General features: G+C 38.2%; 1 protein-coding gene across 1 annotated transcript in view; it reads right to left on the bottom strand.

Annotated features, from left to right (window-relative positions):
• Window positions 1–18,974, bottom strand: part of DCC (DCC netrin 1 receptor) — an 808,121-nt gene that overhangs the window by 37,555 nt on the left and 751,592 nt on the right. The window contains exon 27 of the mRNA XM_060118369.1: window positions 17,885–18,097. Coding sequence (XP_059974352.1) covers window positions 17,885–18,097 — 213 coding nt within the window. The remainder of the gene's footprint in view (window positions 1–17,884; window positions 18,098–18,974) is intronic.

The following is an 18,974-nucleotide window of genomic DNA, read 5'->3' as shown; positions in this document are numbered from 1 at the left end:
CTGTCAGGCTTCCCAACCTGGGTGTCTGGCAATGGGAGGAGGAATTCTACAGAATCAGATTTGAAGCCCAGTGGGATTTGATTGCAGGACTTCAAAAGGACTGGGGGAAACAGAGACTCCACTCTTGGAGGGCACACACAAAGTACTATGCACATCTGGACCCAGGGGAAGGAGCTGTGACCCCAGGGGAGACTGAACGAGATGAACCTGCTAGTGTTGGAGGGTCTCCTGCAGAGGCAGGGGGTGGCTGTGGCTCACTGTGGGGACAAGGACACTGGTAACAGAACTTCTGGGAAGTACTCCTTGGCCTGAGCCCTCCCAGAGTCTGTCATTAGCCCCACCAAAGAGCCCATGTAGGCTCCAGTGTTGGGTTGCCTCAGGCCAAACAACCAACCGGGAGGGAACTCAGCCCCACCCATCAATAGTCAAGCAGATTAATGTTTTACTGAGCTCTGCCCACCAGAGCAAGAGTCAGCTCTACCCACCACCAGTCCCTCCCATCAGGAAACTTACACAAGCCTCTTAGATAGCCTCATCCACCAGAGGGCAGACAGCAGAAGCAAGAAGAACTACAATCCTGCAGCCTGTGGAACAAAAACCACATTCACAGAAAGATAGACAAGGTGAAAAGGCAGAAGGCTATGTACCAAATGAAAGAACAAGATAAAACCCCAGAAAAACATCTAAATGAAATGGAGATAGGCAACCTTCCAGAGAAATAATTCAGAATAATGATAGTGAAGATGATCCAGGACCTCAGAAAAACAATGGAGGCAAAGATTGAGAAGATGCAAGAAATGATTAACAAAGACCTAGAAGAATTAAAGAGCAAAGAAACAGAGATTAAAAATAAAATATCTGAAATGAAAACTACACTAGAAGGAATCAATAGCAGAATAACTGAGGCAGAACAGATAAGTGACCAGGGAGACAGAATGGTGGAATTCACTGCTGTGGAACATAATAAAGAGAAAAGAATGAAAAGAAATGAAGATGGCCCAAGGGACCTCTGGGACAACATTAAATGCAACAATATTCTCATTATAGGGGTCCCAGAAGGAGAAGAGAGAGAGAAAGGACCAGAGAAAATATGTGAAGAGATTATAGTCTAAAAGTTCCCTAACATGGAAAAGGAAACATCAAGCCAAGTCCAGGAAGCACAGAGAGTCCCATACAGGATAAACCCAAGGAGAAACACGCCAAGACACATAGTAATCAAATTGGCAAACCTTACACACAAAGAAAAATTAATGAAAGCAGCAAGGGAAAAACGACAAATAACATACAAGGGAACTCCCATAAGGTTAACAGCTGATTTCTCAGCAGAAACTCTACAAGCCAGAAGAGAGTGGCATGATATACTTAAGGTGATGAAAGAGAAGAACCTACAACCAAGATTACTCTACGCGGCAAGAATCTCATTCAGATTCGATGGAGAAGTCAAAAGCTTTACAGACAAGCAAAAGCTAAGAGAATTCAGCACCACCAAACCAGCTCTACAACAAATGCTAAAGGAACTTCTCTAAGTGGGAAACACAAGACAAGAAAAGGACCTACAAAAACAAACCCAAAACAATTAAGAAAATGGTCATAGGAACATACATATCAATAATTACCTTAAACGTGAATGGATTAAATGCTCCAATGAAAAGACACAGGCTTGCTGAAGGGATAAAAAACAAGACCCATATATATGCTGTCTACAAGAGACCGACTTCAGACATATGGACACATACACACTGAAAGTGAGGGGATGGAAAAGGATATTCCATGCAAAGGGAAATCAAAAGAAAGCTGGAGTAGCAATACTCATATCAGATAAAATAGACTTTAAAATAAAGAATGTTACAAGAGACAAGGACGGACACTACATAATGATCAAGGGATCAATCCAGGAAGAACATATAACAAACATAAATATATATGCACCCAACACAGGAGCACCTCAATACATAAGGCAACTGCTAACAGCTATAAAAGAGGAAATCGACAGTAACACAATAATAGTGGGGGACTTTAACACCTCACTTACACCAATGGAAAGATCATCCAAAATGAAAATAAATAAGGAAACAGAAGCTTTAAATGACACAATAGACCAGATAGATTTAATGGATATTTATATGACATTCCATCCAAAAACAGCAGATTGAAGTTTGCACAGAATCTTCTCCAGGATAGATCACATCTTGGGTCACAAATCAAGTCTCAGTAAATTTAAGAAAATTGAAATCATATCAAACATCTTTTCTGACTATAACACTATGAGATTAGAAATGAATTACATGAAAAAAATGTAAAAAACACAAACACATGGAGGCTAAACAATACGTTACTAAATAACCAAGAATTCACTGAAGAAGTCAAAGAGGAAATCAAAAAACACCTAGAGACAAAGGACAATGAAAACATAACGATCCAAAACCTATGGGATGCAGCAAAAGCAGTTCTAAGAGGAAAGTTTATAGCTATAACAAGCCTACCTCAAGAAACAAGAAAAATCTCTAATAAACAATCTAACCTAACACCTAAAGGAACTAGAGAAAGAACAGGGCCTCCCTGGTGGCGCAGTGGTTGAGAGTCCGCCTGCCGATGCAGGGGATACGGGTTCGTGCCCCGATCTGGGAGGATCCCATATGCCGCGGAGCAGCTGGGCCCGTGAGCCATGGCCGCTGGGCCTGCGCGTCCGGAGCCTGTGCTCCGCAATGGGAGAGGCCACGACAGTGAGAGGCCCGCATACCGCAAAACGAAAAAAAAAAAAAAAAAAAAAAAAAAGAAGAACAAACAAAACCCAAAGTTAGCAGAAAGAAAGAAATCATAAAGATCAGAGCAGAAATTAATAAAATAGAAACAAAGAAAACAACAGCAAAGATCAATAAAAGTAAAAGCTGGTTCTTTGAGAAGATAAAGAAAATTGATAAACCGTTAGTCAGACTCATCAAGGAAAAGAGGGAGAGGACTCAAATCAATAAAATTAGAAATGAAAAAGTAGAAGTTACAACAGACACGGCAGAAATAAAAAAGCATCTTAAGAGACTACTACAAGCAACTCTAGCCCAATAAAATGGACAACCTGGAAGAAATGGACAAATTCTTAGAAAGGTATAACCTTCCAAGAGTGAACCAGGAAGAAATAGAAAATATGAAGAGACAAATCACAAGTAATGAAATTGAAACTGTGATTAAAAATCTTCCAACAAAATACAGTCCAGGACCAAATGGCTTCATAGGTGAATTCTATCAAACATTTAGAGAAGAGCTAACACCCATCCTTCTCAAACTCTTGCAAAAAAATTCAGAGGAAGGAAAACTCCCAAACTCATGCTATGAGGCCACCATCACCCTGATATGAAAACCAGACAAAGATACTACAAAAAAGAAAATTACAGACGAATATCACTGATGAATATAGATGCAAAAATCCTCAACAAAATACTAGCAAACAGAATCCAACAACATATTAAAAGGATCATACACTATGATCGAGTGGGATTTATCTCAGGGATGCAAGGATTCTTCAATATACACAAATCAATCAGTGTGATAAATCATATTAAGAAATTGAAGAATAAAAACCATATGATCATCTCAATAGATGCAGAAAAAGGTTTTGACAAAATTCAACACCCATTTATGAAAAACACTCTCCAGAAAGTGGGCATAGAGGGAACCTACCTCAACATAATAAAGGCCATATACGAGAAACCCACAGCAAACATCATTCTCAATGGTGAAAAACTGAAAGCATTTCCTCTAAGATCAGGAACAAGATAAGGATGTTCACTCTCACCTCTATTATTCAACATAGTTTTGGAAGTCCTAGCCATTGCAAACAGAGAAGAAAAAGAAATACAAGGAATACAAATTTGAAAAGAAGTAAAACTGTCAGTGTTTGTCGATGATATGATACTATACATAGAGAATCCTAAAAATGCCACCAGAAAACTACTAGAGCTAATCAATGAATTCGGTAAAGTTGCAGGATACAAAATTAATGCACAGAAATCTTGCATTCCTATACACTAATGATGAAAAGTCTGAAAAGGAAATTAAGGAAACATTCCCATTTACCATTGCAACAAAAAGAATAAAATACCTAGGAATAAACCTACCTAGGGAGACAAAAGAACTGTATGCAGAAAACTATAAGACACTGATGAAAGAAATGAAAGATGATACAAACAGATGGAGAGATATACCATGTTCTTGGATATGAAGAATCACTATTATGAAAATGACTATACTACCCAAAGCAATCTAAAGATTCAATGCAATCCCTATCAAATTACCAATGGCATTTTTTACGGAACTAGAAGAAAAAATCTTAAAATTTGTATGGAGACACAAGAGACCCTGAATAGCCAAAGCAGTCTGAGGAAAAAAAAACGGAGCTAGAGGAATCAGACTCCCTGACTTCAGACTATACTATAAAGCTGTAGTGATCAAGAAAATATGGTACTGGCACAAAAACAGAAACATAGATCAATGGAACAAGATAGAAAGCCCAGAGATAAACCCATGCACCTATGGCTAACTAACCTATGACAAAGGAGGCAAGGACATACAGTGGAGAAAAGACAGTCTCTTCAATAAGTGGTGCTGGGAAAATTGGACAGCTACATGTAAAAGAATGAAATTAGAACACTCTCTAACACCATACACAAAAATAAACTCAAAATGGATTCGAGACCTAAACGTTAAGAGCGGACACTATAAAACTCTTAGAGGAAAACACAGGAAGAACACTCTGACATAAATCACAGCAAGGTCTTTTCTGATCCACCTCCTAGAGTAATGGAAATAAAAACAAAAATAAACAAATGGGACCTCATGAAACTTCAATGCTTTTGCACAGCAAAGGGAACCATAAACAAGGAGAAAAGACGACCCTCAGAATGGGAGAAAATATTTGCAAACGAATCGACGGACAAAGGATTAATCTACAAAATATATAAACAGCTCATGCAGCTGAATATTAAAGAAACAAACAACCCAATCCCCAACGGGCAGAAGACCTAAATAGACATTTCTGCAAAGAAGACATACAGATGGCCAAGAAGCACATGAAAATCTTCTCAACATCACTAATTATTAGAGAAATGCAAATCAAAACTACAATGAGGTATCACCGCACACCAGTTAGAATGGGCATCATCAGAAAATCTACAAACAACAAATGCTGGAGAGGGCGGGGAGAAAAGGGAACCCTCTTGCAGTGTTGGTGGGAATGTAAAATGATACAGCCACTATGGAGAACAGTATGGAGGTTCCTTAAAAAACTAGAAATAGAATTATCATATGATGCAGCAATCCCACTACTGGGCATATACCCAGAGAAAACCATAATTCAAAAGGACACATGCACCCTAATGTTCATTGCAGCACTATTTACAATAGCCAGGTCATGGAAGCAACCTAAATGCCCGTCGATAGACGAATGGATAAAGAAGATGTGGTATATATATACAATGGAATATTACTCCGCCTTAACAAGGAACGAAATTGAGTCATTTGTTGAGACGTGGATGGATATAGAGACTGTCTTACAGAGTGAAGTAAGTCAGAAAGAGAAGAACAAATATCGTATATTAACGCATGTATGTGGAACCTAGAAAAATGGTACAGATGAACTGGTTTGCAGGGCAGAAGTTGAGACACAGATGTAGAGAACAAATGTATGGCCACCAAGCGGGGAAAGCCACGGGGGGCGGTGGGCATGGTGGTGTGATGAGCTGGGAGATTGGGATTGACATGTATACACTGATGTGTATAAAATCGATGACTAATAAAAACCTGCTGTATAAAAAACCTAAATTAAATAAAATTAAAAAATAAACAATGGAAATGTAAGCAATATATAGACAACACAGAAATAATGTCTATGTTTTCTTTTCCTTTGTGAAAGCATAAGCTAGAGTACTGTGTCGTGTATAAATATCATAGAAGAATACCAGAAAACCTCTGGATTCCAGTGTGTAAATTTACAGGTTAAGGGAGATGCCAAATATAGGTTGAATGTTTATTATTTGTGATATTACTATTTACATAATCATTGCCCCTTTACGTATATGCATTATAATACAGTTGTTCAGAAAAGTAGGGTTTGGTTTCAGAAAGCCCTAGGTTCAAACTCTTGTCTTGCCATTTAAATACAATGTAGCATTGAATGAATTATTTCATCCTTTCTGATTCCAAAATTTCTCATGTGTAAACTGGGAGAAATAATACATTACTGTCGGTGTTTTTGTCAAGATTAAATGAGACAGTAAAGTGATAGATAAGTGTTTACTATTGGTAATTATCACTAATGAAGTTTGCAAACATCATCGTCATGGTTAGATCAGTTCACTTTTTCCTGAGGATCTACTGGGACTCGGCACGTATTAAGCTTTACTGTTACATTAAAGAATATTGAAGATGAGTGTCTATCATGGTATTACATGTTGGTGTAAGAAGATGTCATGTAAGTGTGAACTATTTAATTAGAGTCATACTACATACAGAATACATAGAGAAACTTTTTGAGCTTTATGAGCTTTTATGAGCTTTAACCCAGGAAAGAATTAGAGAAAGTACTGATTGTGTGGCATCTGGGAGACAAGGAAGTTGGAAGAAGAGAGGGTGGCGCCTTTGTGGTTGGATGGCCTACCCCTGGCAGATGGGGGCTCCAGGTCACCTTCCAGGAACCGGATCCTGTACCATCTGTCTAACCCACAAACTCAAGGAAAGAGGTCAAGATGAGGCCTCTGAGCCAAAAACTCAAACATTCGAAACATCAAGAGACCTAGGAAAATTCATTTTAATACACTTTTCTCCAAGGTATTTTCCAATGTTCTATCATTGTTCCGGTCTCTGGTCTGGGATTTCTCAAATTCAAGTACTCATGTACTGGTAAGTGCTTATGTAGCACCTGTTTCCATTTCAATTCAGGAGCTCTGATCCAGAAAACAAACAAAAAACAAAAAGAAAGAGACAGACATAGTAAGATGGAGGGAGAGAGATTTTAATTTCTCCAATATTGATTGGAGAAAAAGGTTCTTTTTCTTTAAAAACCTTCCTCTCTCCTACCCCTTCTTTACCACAACCGAGCCTCCTCAGACACATATTTACTCCTTAGAATTAGTTTATACCCAATAAATGATTTAGGATGATATCTTTCAGGATATTATATAACTCAGCTTCTTCACTCTTCAAATAAACATTCAATTACTTCCCATTAAAAATTATCTCTGTGATTTATACTACTGCTATTTAGAGGTTCGCCTACCCTCACGACCATGAGCCATGTTTTTAAGAATATGTTTTACAGATTTCAGATGCTATTCATCCTGGTGTGACACTGGCTGAATCTGAAATTTACATCGAATGATGAGTCACTGTTGGGGGAAATGTGTACGTAATCATTCAGTTTCTGCTGGAAGTGCTCTCCACTGCACACCAGAACACAGGTGCCAAGGATAGGTTATGATGACCCCCTTCAAGTGACAACACATCTCCATTTCCCGCAGGAACTCATCTTCTGGAGAAAAATTATCCTAGAGAGTTGTGGACCTTCTCTATCAGTTTTCATTTAGGCAACAAAAATAAGAGTTTCTGAAGTGGGACCACTTTTAAGACATTTATAAATACTAATCTAACGGATTCCCTCCTCAGGCACTGAAAAATGTGCACAAAAGCCTTGGTGTTTCTATGAGAAAATGAATAACTTAATTTTTTCACTGAGCAGGGCAAAAGTGTTCTGCTCTTGGCCTTAGATTCTGGAAGGTTATCTCTGCAAAAGATATTTTGGAATTGGTCTTGCAAAACAAACAAACAAAACCAAGGCAAAAGAAAAAAAGACTTCGGTGTTTATGTTCCATAGCAGAGCCTAAATGCAGGGTGAATGACAAAAAGGCAGCTTAAGTGGTCCTTAGCTTATTTACAAATAATGAACCATTTGAAACTCTAATGAAACCTATGAACCCACTAAATAGAAAAAACAGACATACAGACAGACAGACACACACACACGTGAATTTAATTTCAGAAGAGTTACTAAACCCACAAGTTCTTCCCTGAACTCCAGGTGAAGAGCACATGATCTGTTTAAGAATCTCACTACTCAAAATGTGATCTACAGAAGGGCAAAATCAGCAGCACCTGGATATCTTCTTGGAAACGCAGAATCTTAGGCCCTCTTTTGGGTCCACTGAATCAGAACCTGCATTTTAGTAAGCTCTGCAGGTGATTCCTAGGCATCTAAGATTTAAGAAGCTCTGCTTACATAGTCATGTTGATGGAGAGTTTAGAATTAAAAATTTATATCTCAAATCACATTTGGAAATGAGCCATACTATAATATCCTTAATAGAACATATATATTTTTTTGTAAATGGATAAACAACAAGGTCCTACAGTATAGGATAAATATCCTGAGATAAACCATAATGGAAAAGAATATAACAAAAGAATGTATATATATGTATAACTGAATCACTTTGCTGTGCAGCAGAAATAAACACAACATTGTAAATCAACTATACTTCAATTAAAAAAAACTTAAAAAAGAACATACATATTATTTGTAAATGAGAAGATGAAGGTGTCAGTAATATTTTACATGTGTTTGATGAGACATATCCTTTTTCCCACTTTCAGCAGCGCACTTCTGGGTCCTCACTTCTTACTCTTCTTTACCCTGCTCTTCCCTCTGCAGGCTAAGCTGGAAGTGAGAGCTGGGACCTTGGAAATTCCAAAGGCTTAAGTCACATTACACTGGTTCATCATGAGAAGCTATTCAGGAGATGCATCGTTTATAAGTGAGAGGAAGTCAAGCACCATACCACCAAATCTATACATCTACTGGACATAAATCCTTAGTGGCTTGAGGAACAGACATTCATAACAATGGGTGGAGAGACATTAAGAAATTGGAGGGGGAATGCTATCTAAAGCAGTTTGGTTATTTAAAGGGGCTGGTGGGAAATAGCTTCCTGGCTGCTGGATGGATTTATGATTTAAGGGCAAGACCTGTTTAATTGAAAGAGGCTATGCTTCTCTCTAGACTTAAGAAATGATATTCAGACAGCTCTGAGCAGATGTTCTGAAATTCTCTGCTCAAGACCATTCTGTCTTCCAAGCAAGGGCCCATTTCATTGGCTGCTCCTTCTCTGGTGCACATACTCGTGGTGCAATACAACCTTCAGGAGTTAGATCTTGTTTCACCAGCCATTGAACCATTAAAATGTACTTTTAAACCCCCTTCCACATGATGCCACTGTTTCTTATTATAAGGCATTGGAAACTTCACTGGGCCCAATTTATAGGGCAATGTGGTCTCCAGAGTATATCAAATCAGAAGCTCCTGGATTCAGGGCGAACATCTTTAGCTAGCACCATTCATGTTGACATGCTTTGACTCCCTCAGGAAAATGAAACTCTTTCCAGGCTAGATTTTATCCTCCCCATTTATAGTTGTGGAAAATGGAAGCACAGAGGTTAAATGACTTATTCAAGGCCAACCTACCCAATGAATAGGGGAGCTGAGTCCTAGTGGAGTTTTATTATTTTCCTCCTGTAAGTCCTCTTTCAGTCACACTTTGCTCCTGCCAAAGAGAACAGGAAGACTGGCCAAATTCTCATTACATGATGCCTTCCTGCCCTTAGTCCTGCACCATGGCAGGCGTCAGCTCAGACTTGTGTGCCCAAAGCATTCTGTTTCTATTAACTAACTGTGGTCCCACTCCAGAGAGGAGCCAAGAAGAAAATAAATAACTATAATTTTAAATGCAGCACCTACCAAACCTAAAGATTAAACCAACAATCTCAGACTTTAAAGGTACACTAGGTAAACACATTACTGTAGTCTGAAATATGCTGTTTCTATAAAAAATCATGACTCAGGTGACCACAGGAGTAGAAAGATACAAACAACTGGGTAAGAGGATGGGAAATGTGAAAGAAGAATATTTAAGAAGGGCAATTTGGAGTAGATGTGAAAAGAGCAGTGGCTGTAGGTACCATCAGATCAAATGGGCAAAACAGTGATGGTTGTTTTGCACCAAATGCAAAAACAATTTGTTGGAATCCATTTTACCACAAAAGATAAAGGCATTCTCCTCTGAGAGCTTTGATATTATGGTAAATAAAGAGATTCTGGCAATAAGAGCATCAATCCTCTGCAAGCCTAAGATGAAAGTCTTCTCTAGGAAGGTGTTTAACACGGCACTTGAATTTCCCATTAAGTCCCTGCCAATAAGATAAAAGTTACAAACATTGAGAAGAAGTAGGATCTTTAAGTGTTTTTTACACATTCTCTTAGATACTGCAGGTCATATCTTCAGAAGTAGTTCACTGATGGTTAAACTCTCACTTTTAATCACAGAGATTGTTTCAGCGTGTTAGATCTTTCACAACACATTTTCAACAATTCATTAACCCAGAGGTTTATGTGCACACGTTTTGTCTGTTTCAAAATTTCCCCCGTTCCCAAAGAAAGCAACTGGAATCTGATACATGTTGATGAACCATAAGGAGCTCTGTCAAATGCTTAGATGACTTAAGATGCACAGTGTGCAGCTCAGAATCTGTACTCAAAGGAAAACCTTTCTTACTCATACTCTTTCACAAAGCAAAGAAGAAATACAGAGAGAACATCCACCCTTATTTATGCAGTAATTAAGATTGCTGGAATTTCATGTTTTATTTCTCTTTGAAGAGGAAAGTTTATCTAATTCCACAGATTAGAATTAGTAGGATTCAGGGGAGCAGAATTCCATAACTAGCATAATGGAGGGAGTAGTCCTCAGGACTCTATTTGCACTGAGCCTCACTCCCTCTTTTTAGGAATAAAGGGGATGCTATTCTTCTGCAAGGTACTACGATCCTCAAGATATTTCACAAGTAACAACATCTATATAGAAGTAATTAACCATGTGACCTAGCAGGTTCATAGGATATGTGAAAGGAATAATTGCTGCCTTGCAAACAACCTATTCCTCAGCCTTTCGTTCATCATCCTCTGTCACCCACAAGGCCACCACTCCCCAGTATAATCCAAGGACATTCTTCTTAGATTATATGTTTCAAATTATATAGTCTACTAGGTAACAAGGTTCTGAAAATAGATTTGTTTTCATTTTCTCTATGATTATCTAGATAGCAATGCAATACTTTAACCCTAGAGTATAATTGTTTAAATTAGATAATTAGCCTCAATTTTTATTTATGATCTCTAGCAATTCTTGGTACAATATTTTCTCTTGTTTTTTTTTTAATTGCATAAAAATTTGATCAAAAGGACTCAAATTTTGACTCAATGGTGCTCATTCACCCCCTCTTCCCAAGAGCTTTTTGCAATTCTGAAAAGTATCAGCCATTCCTTTTTCAGTCTCGTTGACCTTCACATGTTCTAAGCCACAATCTGAGTAATATTCTCATGTGCGTTAACTTTTATCTTTGTTTTACACTTCCTTCTGCTCATCTTAATTTTATTATTGGACTCCAAAGCCCTGGCCATCCATGGTGCATGGTGCTGAAAGCAACAGATGTCAGTTCCCTGGCTCCTTGCCCTCCTGTAGAGGGATCCGGCAGGTTGGACAGGTGAGTTTGACAGGAGTTATTACAGAGCTCCTGTCTAGTTCCTATCTTGCTATAACTCCTTTCCTCTGTCTAGCCTACATAAAGGAATAAAACATTTACTCAGACACTAAGCTAAATAACTCAACCTCCCGGCTATAAAACAATTCTTTCTGAGCGATATTTAATAACTAGAATCATCCTAGAAGCCTGCTTATAGGGAAAAAGTCAATCTAAGAATAACTACTCACAGAACAAAAAGCTAACTAAAATCCTTTATTTTTCTTCAGCGTTCTACTTCTCTGAATTCTTTAAACTTGGCCATTAGCTCAACTGTTGACCTTGGGCAAGCTGCTTAACCTTTTCAGGCTTCAGTTTTGTCATTTATAATTGAGGTACCAGTCACATGGCTTACTCATAAAGTGTCCTCTAGAAATGGCTTCCCTCTCTTTGAGGCAGTTAGCAGAGATTTTTTCTATTTAAATACTGGAACACCATACTAAAGGAAATAGTATTTTATTAAAACACCAAGTAGGTTCCAGAGTCACAAAAATTGGTGATGTATAAAGCAAACTTGACTTAATTACATTTACCAAGTAATAATTTAGAATGACTAGACCAAATCAAATCAAATTTCATCTATTAAAAAAATGATCTGTTGGGAATGAGGACAAGACAATTTCAAGGGGGTACCTACCAAAAAAAACCACAATAAAAAAACCTCAAACAAAAAACCAAAAACACACACAGAGATGAGCCTACACATGAGATGAAATGTGAAGGAGGTGGTGTAATTTTCCACTCTGAAATTGATTGGTGGTATTCGCTCCAAAAACATCAAATCAACACATTTTTCCTACTTAACTATGCCAGTGATTTATTTGATCTGACTGGCCTGAAAAGTGACCCTCTTGTTCCACATGCTAAAGGATGTCTGACCTCTGCCTGTGACTCATTTCAGCAGAATGGAATACTCAGGTGGAATACTGATGAACACCCCCAACAGTAGACTACAGGTGACTCAAGGAAAGGAATTCTATTAATGTATCATGGTAATTTATTGGCAGTTTTGTGTGATAGTATATTTACTGAATGAGGCTTGCCAGAAAGATCAGGTTATAGCAGGAACACATGATTTCCCAACCAGCCATAAAATATAAATCAAATGCCTTTTCTGTCCACTGTCAGCCACCTCCACCCACTCCTTGTCCTCGGTTCTCAGACAAATTGAAGCACATGCCACAATTTGTAGAAGGAAAATCAAACTCAATTTCGCAGTACAATGAAGTGAGTTTTGGTCTTGTCATGTCCACTGACATATCGAACCCTAGAAGATTGAAAAGATCAGGATGTTCTAGGTTTTCGCTTTTATAAATTAAAACATGTAGAAATGCAATGTGTAAATGGAAGACAATACAGCATGTATGCAGCTTTACAAAGATGCAAGAACTCCAGAGGGGCTAATGTTGTAAAACAGCGCTACGATATAAAAGTCACTATTTAAGAGGCCACATGTTCTTTCCCTTTAGAATTACAGCCTTAAAAGACAAATGGTCTCCTAATCCAGGTTCATTTAAAGTGCAGTTGATCAGTTCACAGCTAAAAGGAATTTTCACTAGAGAAGAAAAACAAAACAAAAAAAAAAAACAGCCTATCTTGGCCCTTTGTAGAATTTATGTCAGATCTATAATGCCATAAACCCAACACTCTTATCAAACATTTTCTATTTAATCTGAAAGGGGACTGAGCCAAATCACTTATATGTTCACATCTGTGATTTGCAAAGTGCAGTATGTGTAGCCTCCCTGATATGTGTAAAGACCACACAGAGATGAAGCATTAAGAAATGGAACCACTTTATCATGATGTGATGATGAAATTGTAAGAAACACCATAAAACACCCTAGAGTCTAGTAAGCTAAATTTCTAACTGTGGAAGGAAAAAATAAATGAAGGAATGAATCTGTGTTTTCAGGTAGGTAGAATGTCACTCGTTATGACAACAAGATGATTTTCTAATTACCATTTACTAGAGAAATACTGCAAAATTCTCTGCAACTCCAAGGAAGTCATTACTGCATATTATGTGGTGCCCTATACCTCACATAAAACTGCTGCAAACATAGCTTCGCATGCCTTTTTGGAAGGCAAACTGAGGCACAGATCGATAATGCTGCCCAAGAAAAACCACACACAGGAATTTGAGGAGGGAAAGAACTTCTTCACTGATCCTAATTTAAATGGTTTCAAACCAGAAGGAACTTCTCATTGGGCGTGATCTTTAAAAATTACAGTGATGCCTCACGTCACCATATTCTAAAGTAATTACTTGTGGTAAGTAAAGATAAATTCAATTAGTAATTACACATTCCTTTATTGTGAAACCCAGAGTAAAATTATTTGAGGTATTTTTTTAAGCCAACAAGAGAATGACTTTACTTCATCAATCAGTTTGACTACAGTAATGATTTTCTTAGAATTAAAATTTGTCAAAAGCTCTAAATATTTCATCTTTTAGACTAAGAAGCAAGTAGTTAATGTCACAGCTAATACATTTGTCAGTCTGCTAATTTTCTTTTTCTATTAGAATAGGTAAACATCAGCCCTTTCTTAAAAGCATACTATTTACCATGTGTCAGGAGCAATGCAGGGAGAACTTATTTGAAAATCATGAGGTAGGGCGTTACGAAATGAACAGGAACCACAGGGAGACAATAAGAGAAACAAAAAAGGGAAAGGCATTTAATAATTCCCAAGTGATGGTGGGGTGTGCTTCAGGTGAGTGGGGGAGGATGGTATTTACTATGAAAAAAATAAAATCAACCCCGAAAATGCAAGCCAGAGATATTGGAAAATCTGAAAGAAAAGATAGTTTGTAAGAAATAGTTCCACTAAAAACAAAAACAACATTAAAACAAAAGACTTATAAACATGCAATGGAAATAAAAGAAAATGAGATCTTGTCCACATGACATTAGAACAGAGAATGGTTCTTCAAATATGCTTATTATTTGAGAGAATAGATGTAGAGAGAGAAGAACAAAATCTCCTTTCCATCTTTTAAAGATATAATACACTCATTTATGCTACATTGTGCCAGATTTTGCTTAAGGCAGCTTCGGTTTTACTGTAACTAGAAGAAAACAATAACTAGTAAATAATAAAGGTAAGTGCTTTGTTCTGCCTATTATCAGATGTTCTTTCTAAAATTAGGATCACTGGGTCATTTGGGGGTCATTTTTTGTTATTATAGATCACTTGGAGCATGGGTTGATATCCAAACCTTGTGTTCCAAACCAAATATTACTGCCACAGCAAAATTTTCACTTAAAATGGACTTTTGAATATCATTTCCATCTTTTTTCTCTGTATTACATAGTTCCTCAAAAACAAGACCTTTGCTTCCAAATAAAGAGAATAGTCAACAGTATAAAGTACTATAGCACTTTAGTTTCTTGGCATTATAAAATTGGTATTCTCAGTATAAAATAGTTAAACATCTCTAGAAGGAATGGACAAATTCTCAGAAAGGTACAATCTCCCAAGACTGAACCAGGAAGAAATAGAAAATATGAACAGATCAATTACAAGTACTGAAATTGAATCAGTAATTTAAAAACTCTAAACAAGCAAAAGTCCAGGACCAGATGGCTTCACAAGTGAATTCTACCAAACATTTAGAGAAGAGTTAACACTTATCCTTCCGAAACTATTCCAAAAAAATTGCAGAGGAAGGAACACTTCCGAACTCACTCTATGAGGCCAGCATCACCCTGATACCAAAATCAGACAAAGATAACACACAAAAAAGAAAATTACAGGCCAATATCACTGATGAATATAGATGCAAAAATCCTCAACAAAATACTAGCAAATTGAATCCAACAATACATTAAAAGGATCACACACCATGATCAAGTAGGATTTATCCCAGGGATGCAAGGATTTTTCCTATCCACAAATCAATCAGTGTGATACACCACAGTAACAAACTGAAGAATAAAAACCGTACGATCATCTCAATAGGTGCAGAAAAAGCTTTTGACAAAATTCTCATCTTTCCTTATTAAAATGTGAGGGAAGAAGCCTTATGAGAAAATGGTATTCCCCAACTCAGAATTATTTCAGATGTTTCACATTTTTTTCTTTTTATCAGTTTTAGAATGATTTAATTTAATAGGCTTTAAAAGATTATCTTTGTTTTTGTCATTAAATGAGTTAGACATAAACTAAGAGTTACAAATGAATTCCTAAGAGTTCGGAAACCATGCTTTCTGCAGTTAAAGAAAGGTGGGAAATGATGCACCACTCCCTAGCTGTGTAGACTTAAATATGCTACTTAGATGCTCTGTGTCACAATTTCCTTATCCATGAAATGGGGTTAAGAAAGTAGCAACCTTTTGAGGATCGTACGCCATGCTACAAGTCTTCAGAAGCATGCAGGTCACATAGCACATGCTCAGTAAAGGTTAGTTATTACTAGTAGTTGCAATTAACCTGCCATCTATCCTGACTATGTCTCCTCCAAGATCATTTCCTTTGGTTGGTATTTCAGCGGGAAACTGAGTGTAGCCAGAAATCACCAGGCAGCATGCTCTCGACACAGGAATTTCATGAAATAAGTTTTCTTGCTTCAAACTGTCCCTGTTTCAACTAGCAAAGACCTCATAGCTTTGGGGCAATACCAAGTAGCAGATTCTCCTCATCATGTGTATGTGGGATATATACGTGGGGAGTGGGAGAAGGGCTTGGACAATATAGACTTGCTTGACTTGCTTTAAATCCTAGTGTGGGCTTCTTTTGGGCTAGAAGAGCCGTCTCCTGTGAAATGAAGTCATGACCTGCAGTGAGCCTATGTGTCAGAGAAGACCCCATCCTGCCCAGGCGCAACATGCAGCGTGCATCTCAAGGGATGGAGTCCCACATCCCTCCTGTAGCCGAGCATCCATATGAGACACTACATGAATGGTGAGAACACCAGAGGTGATTCACACAAATCGATTAATATGATGCCAGGAACAAGATATAGTCTTAATGTTAATATAAATTTAAGATTCATAATTGCAGTCTTATTTTTCCTAGTTTAAGCAGTCACTGTGAGGTTTACGTACTAATGCAGTGACTAAAATTGCTGTGGGTACGGATCTGAGTAACAGAAACTAACCCAAATGTATTTGTACAGTGGCCGATTGGTCCATCCAGCTGCCTGTGTCTATTAAGGTGGCATCTCTATGTACTTGGAACCATTGAACATTACTAGGTTATTCCTAATTTTGGAAGTGACATACCATCACTTCCATTGCATTCTTTGGTCACCAGACCAACCCTGGTGAAATATGGCAGAGAACTCCTTGTACCATCTACCTGAAACCCCCATTCCCTTTTGCCTTAGAGAACCAACATCACCAAAGATTTGCCTTCATGTTTTCCCTTCAACCCTGCACTTTAACCTAAAGTGCCAATATTCCAAATAATTTTGAGCACTATGTAGTTCTTTATGTATCTACTGAACTAGTTAGTGACCTATATTTCATCCTATCTATTTGTTCCTCCTCTCCTCCCCCTCTTCCTCCTCCTTCTCCTCCTCCTTCTTCTTCCTTTGTCACTCTCTGTGCCCCCTTCATCTCCCTAACCCCTAACAGAAATGAAAAGGAGCTCTGGTTCAGCCTCACTGGATACCAGCTAAGGTAATAAAATGAACACTGCACTGGGAATTAGGGACTCTGGTTCTCCTCTCTGCCATTTGACTTTCTTAGAAAGGAAACATAGAGATGTTACTTCCTATCTATCTAAGTTGTGGTTTCTCTATTTCTAAAATTAGGAAGTTAGACACTACACTGGTCTGATATGCCTTTCTGGCCTTGGAACTCTAAAATAAGAACCCCTGCAAGATGACTAATGAAAAGAACAAAGCAGAATTATGAGATTTACATGCATTTCTCTAAAAAGTTATTTTGCAGACTTCTGTACCTTTTACTCTAGTCTTGGAGTCTAGCTTTAAATCCTACAACTCATGTGGCAGACAGAAGAACTTTTCCAGTATTCTCTAGTGGGCATACCTATAGCACACATTAAAAGTACTGGCCTGACATTCAGGATCAATGAACAACTTTCCAAAGGAATGAAAGGCACCTACAACCAGCCGGTTGCTTATAAGGCAAATACTTAAAAGCTGCACCACAAACATCAGTGAAAGACATGAGCATGCTGGGCACATAATCAATGTCAAAAAGATACATTACGTCCAGGCCTTCTCGGAACCCTCAAGTACTTACGTGGAGCCACCAGGGATAACAAAGCTTTTAAGTGTAAACAAATGGGCACTTACCTGACTGAGACAAAAGCGGTGTATAAGGGATTTTCGGTTCTATTGCACTCATCGGTGGAGGTAGCAAAGGGTTGGCGAAGCTGCGGAGTGGATGAGTTGGTCGAACACAGGCCGTGGGGATGGTTCTGCTGGGCGCCTCCTCACCGCTGGGATGCTCAGGCTGTGCTGGGGGCAACATGGGCGGCTGTTGGGTGGCTGGTCCTTCGTTCACTGCTGCAAGGGAGACAAAAAGTGCCATTCATAATCCGTGACAAAGTGGGCTTTCCCTAAGTCACCCGAAGGGGCCCTGGAGCAGTTCAGAGAGTTATGCCAGGATGTGACTAATCCGTTCTTCACATTGAGAACATTCCATCCCTCTACCCTCATATATTTAAGGGATATGATAACACTGCCCCTTTAAACAGTAGAAATAGACCCAGTAGGACAGGGCTCTATCTTCCAGGGAGAGTAGTAGTAAAATATACACGGCACTGACTGTATTGCCTGAATTGTCTGGGCCTTGCAATCACAAGTGAAAAAGAGAGAAAAAAAGAGTTATTTCTCCTTTCATAAGTAGCAATGTCAGTGAAATTCAATGTACCAAACCCGGCTATGGCTGCATTATTATCTACCAGCTGATATGCCAATTTTTTTAAACATGCCATGTCAACTGTCAGATAAATCAGAGTTACCGGGTGCTCAAGGCATTGCTAATAAAATGATATGAATAATAACCATTATCATTATCTTCCATAACAAAATAGAAGCACATCTAGCTAAGAAGTTATAGGAGAGATGAACCTGCTGAAACAAGTTGCCTGAATGCAGAATTGCAATTTTTCCTCTTTGGTAGCAAACATTGTAATTTTCAGTCAGATTACTATGGTTAGAGAGGTTTCACACAGCTGTTTGTGACAGTCTTTGGCTATCTGGACAGTTTTGCAAGTGGAAACACACCTTTTCTCCAGAGAACACAGTTTAGTTTGACTAAAATACTGTTTATCATGCTAAGGATGCTGTGATTTGACTTTATTCATTCATATTCAGAGTCAACAGATCCCAGTTAAATTGAAAATGAACAGAGCTGCATAGTAGGTATAAGTGTGGATGA

This window comes from Mesoplodon densirostris, chromosome 15 (assembly GCF_025265405.1).
Source record: "Mesoplodon densirostris isolate mMesDen1 chromosome 15, mMesDen1 primary haplotype, whole genome shotgun sequence".
Classification (NCBI taxonomy): domain Eukaryota; kingdom Metazoa; phylum Chordata; class Mammalia; order Artiodactyla; family Ziphiidae; genus Mesoplodon; species Mesoplodon densirostris.
This window is presented reverse-complemented; position numbering and strand designations above follow the sequence as displayed.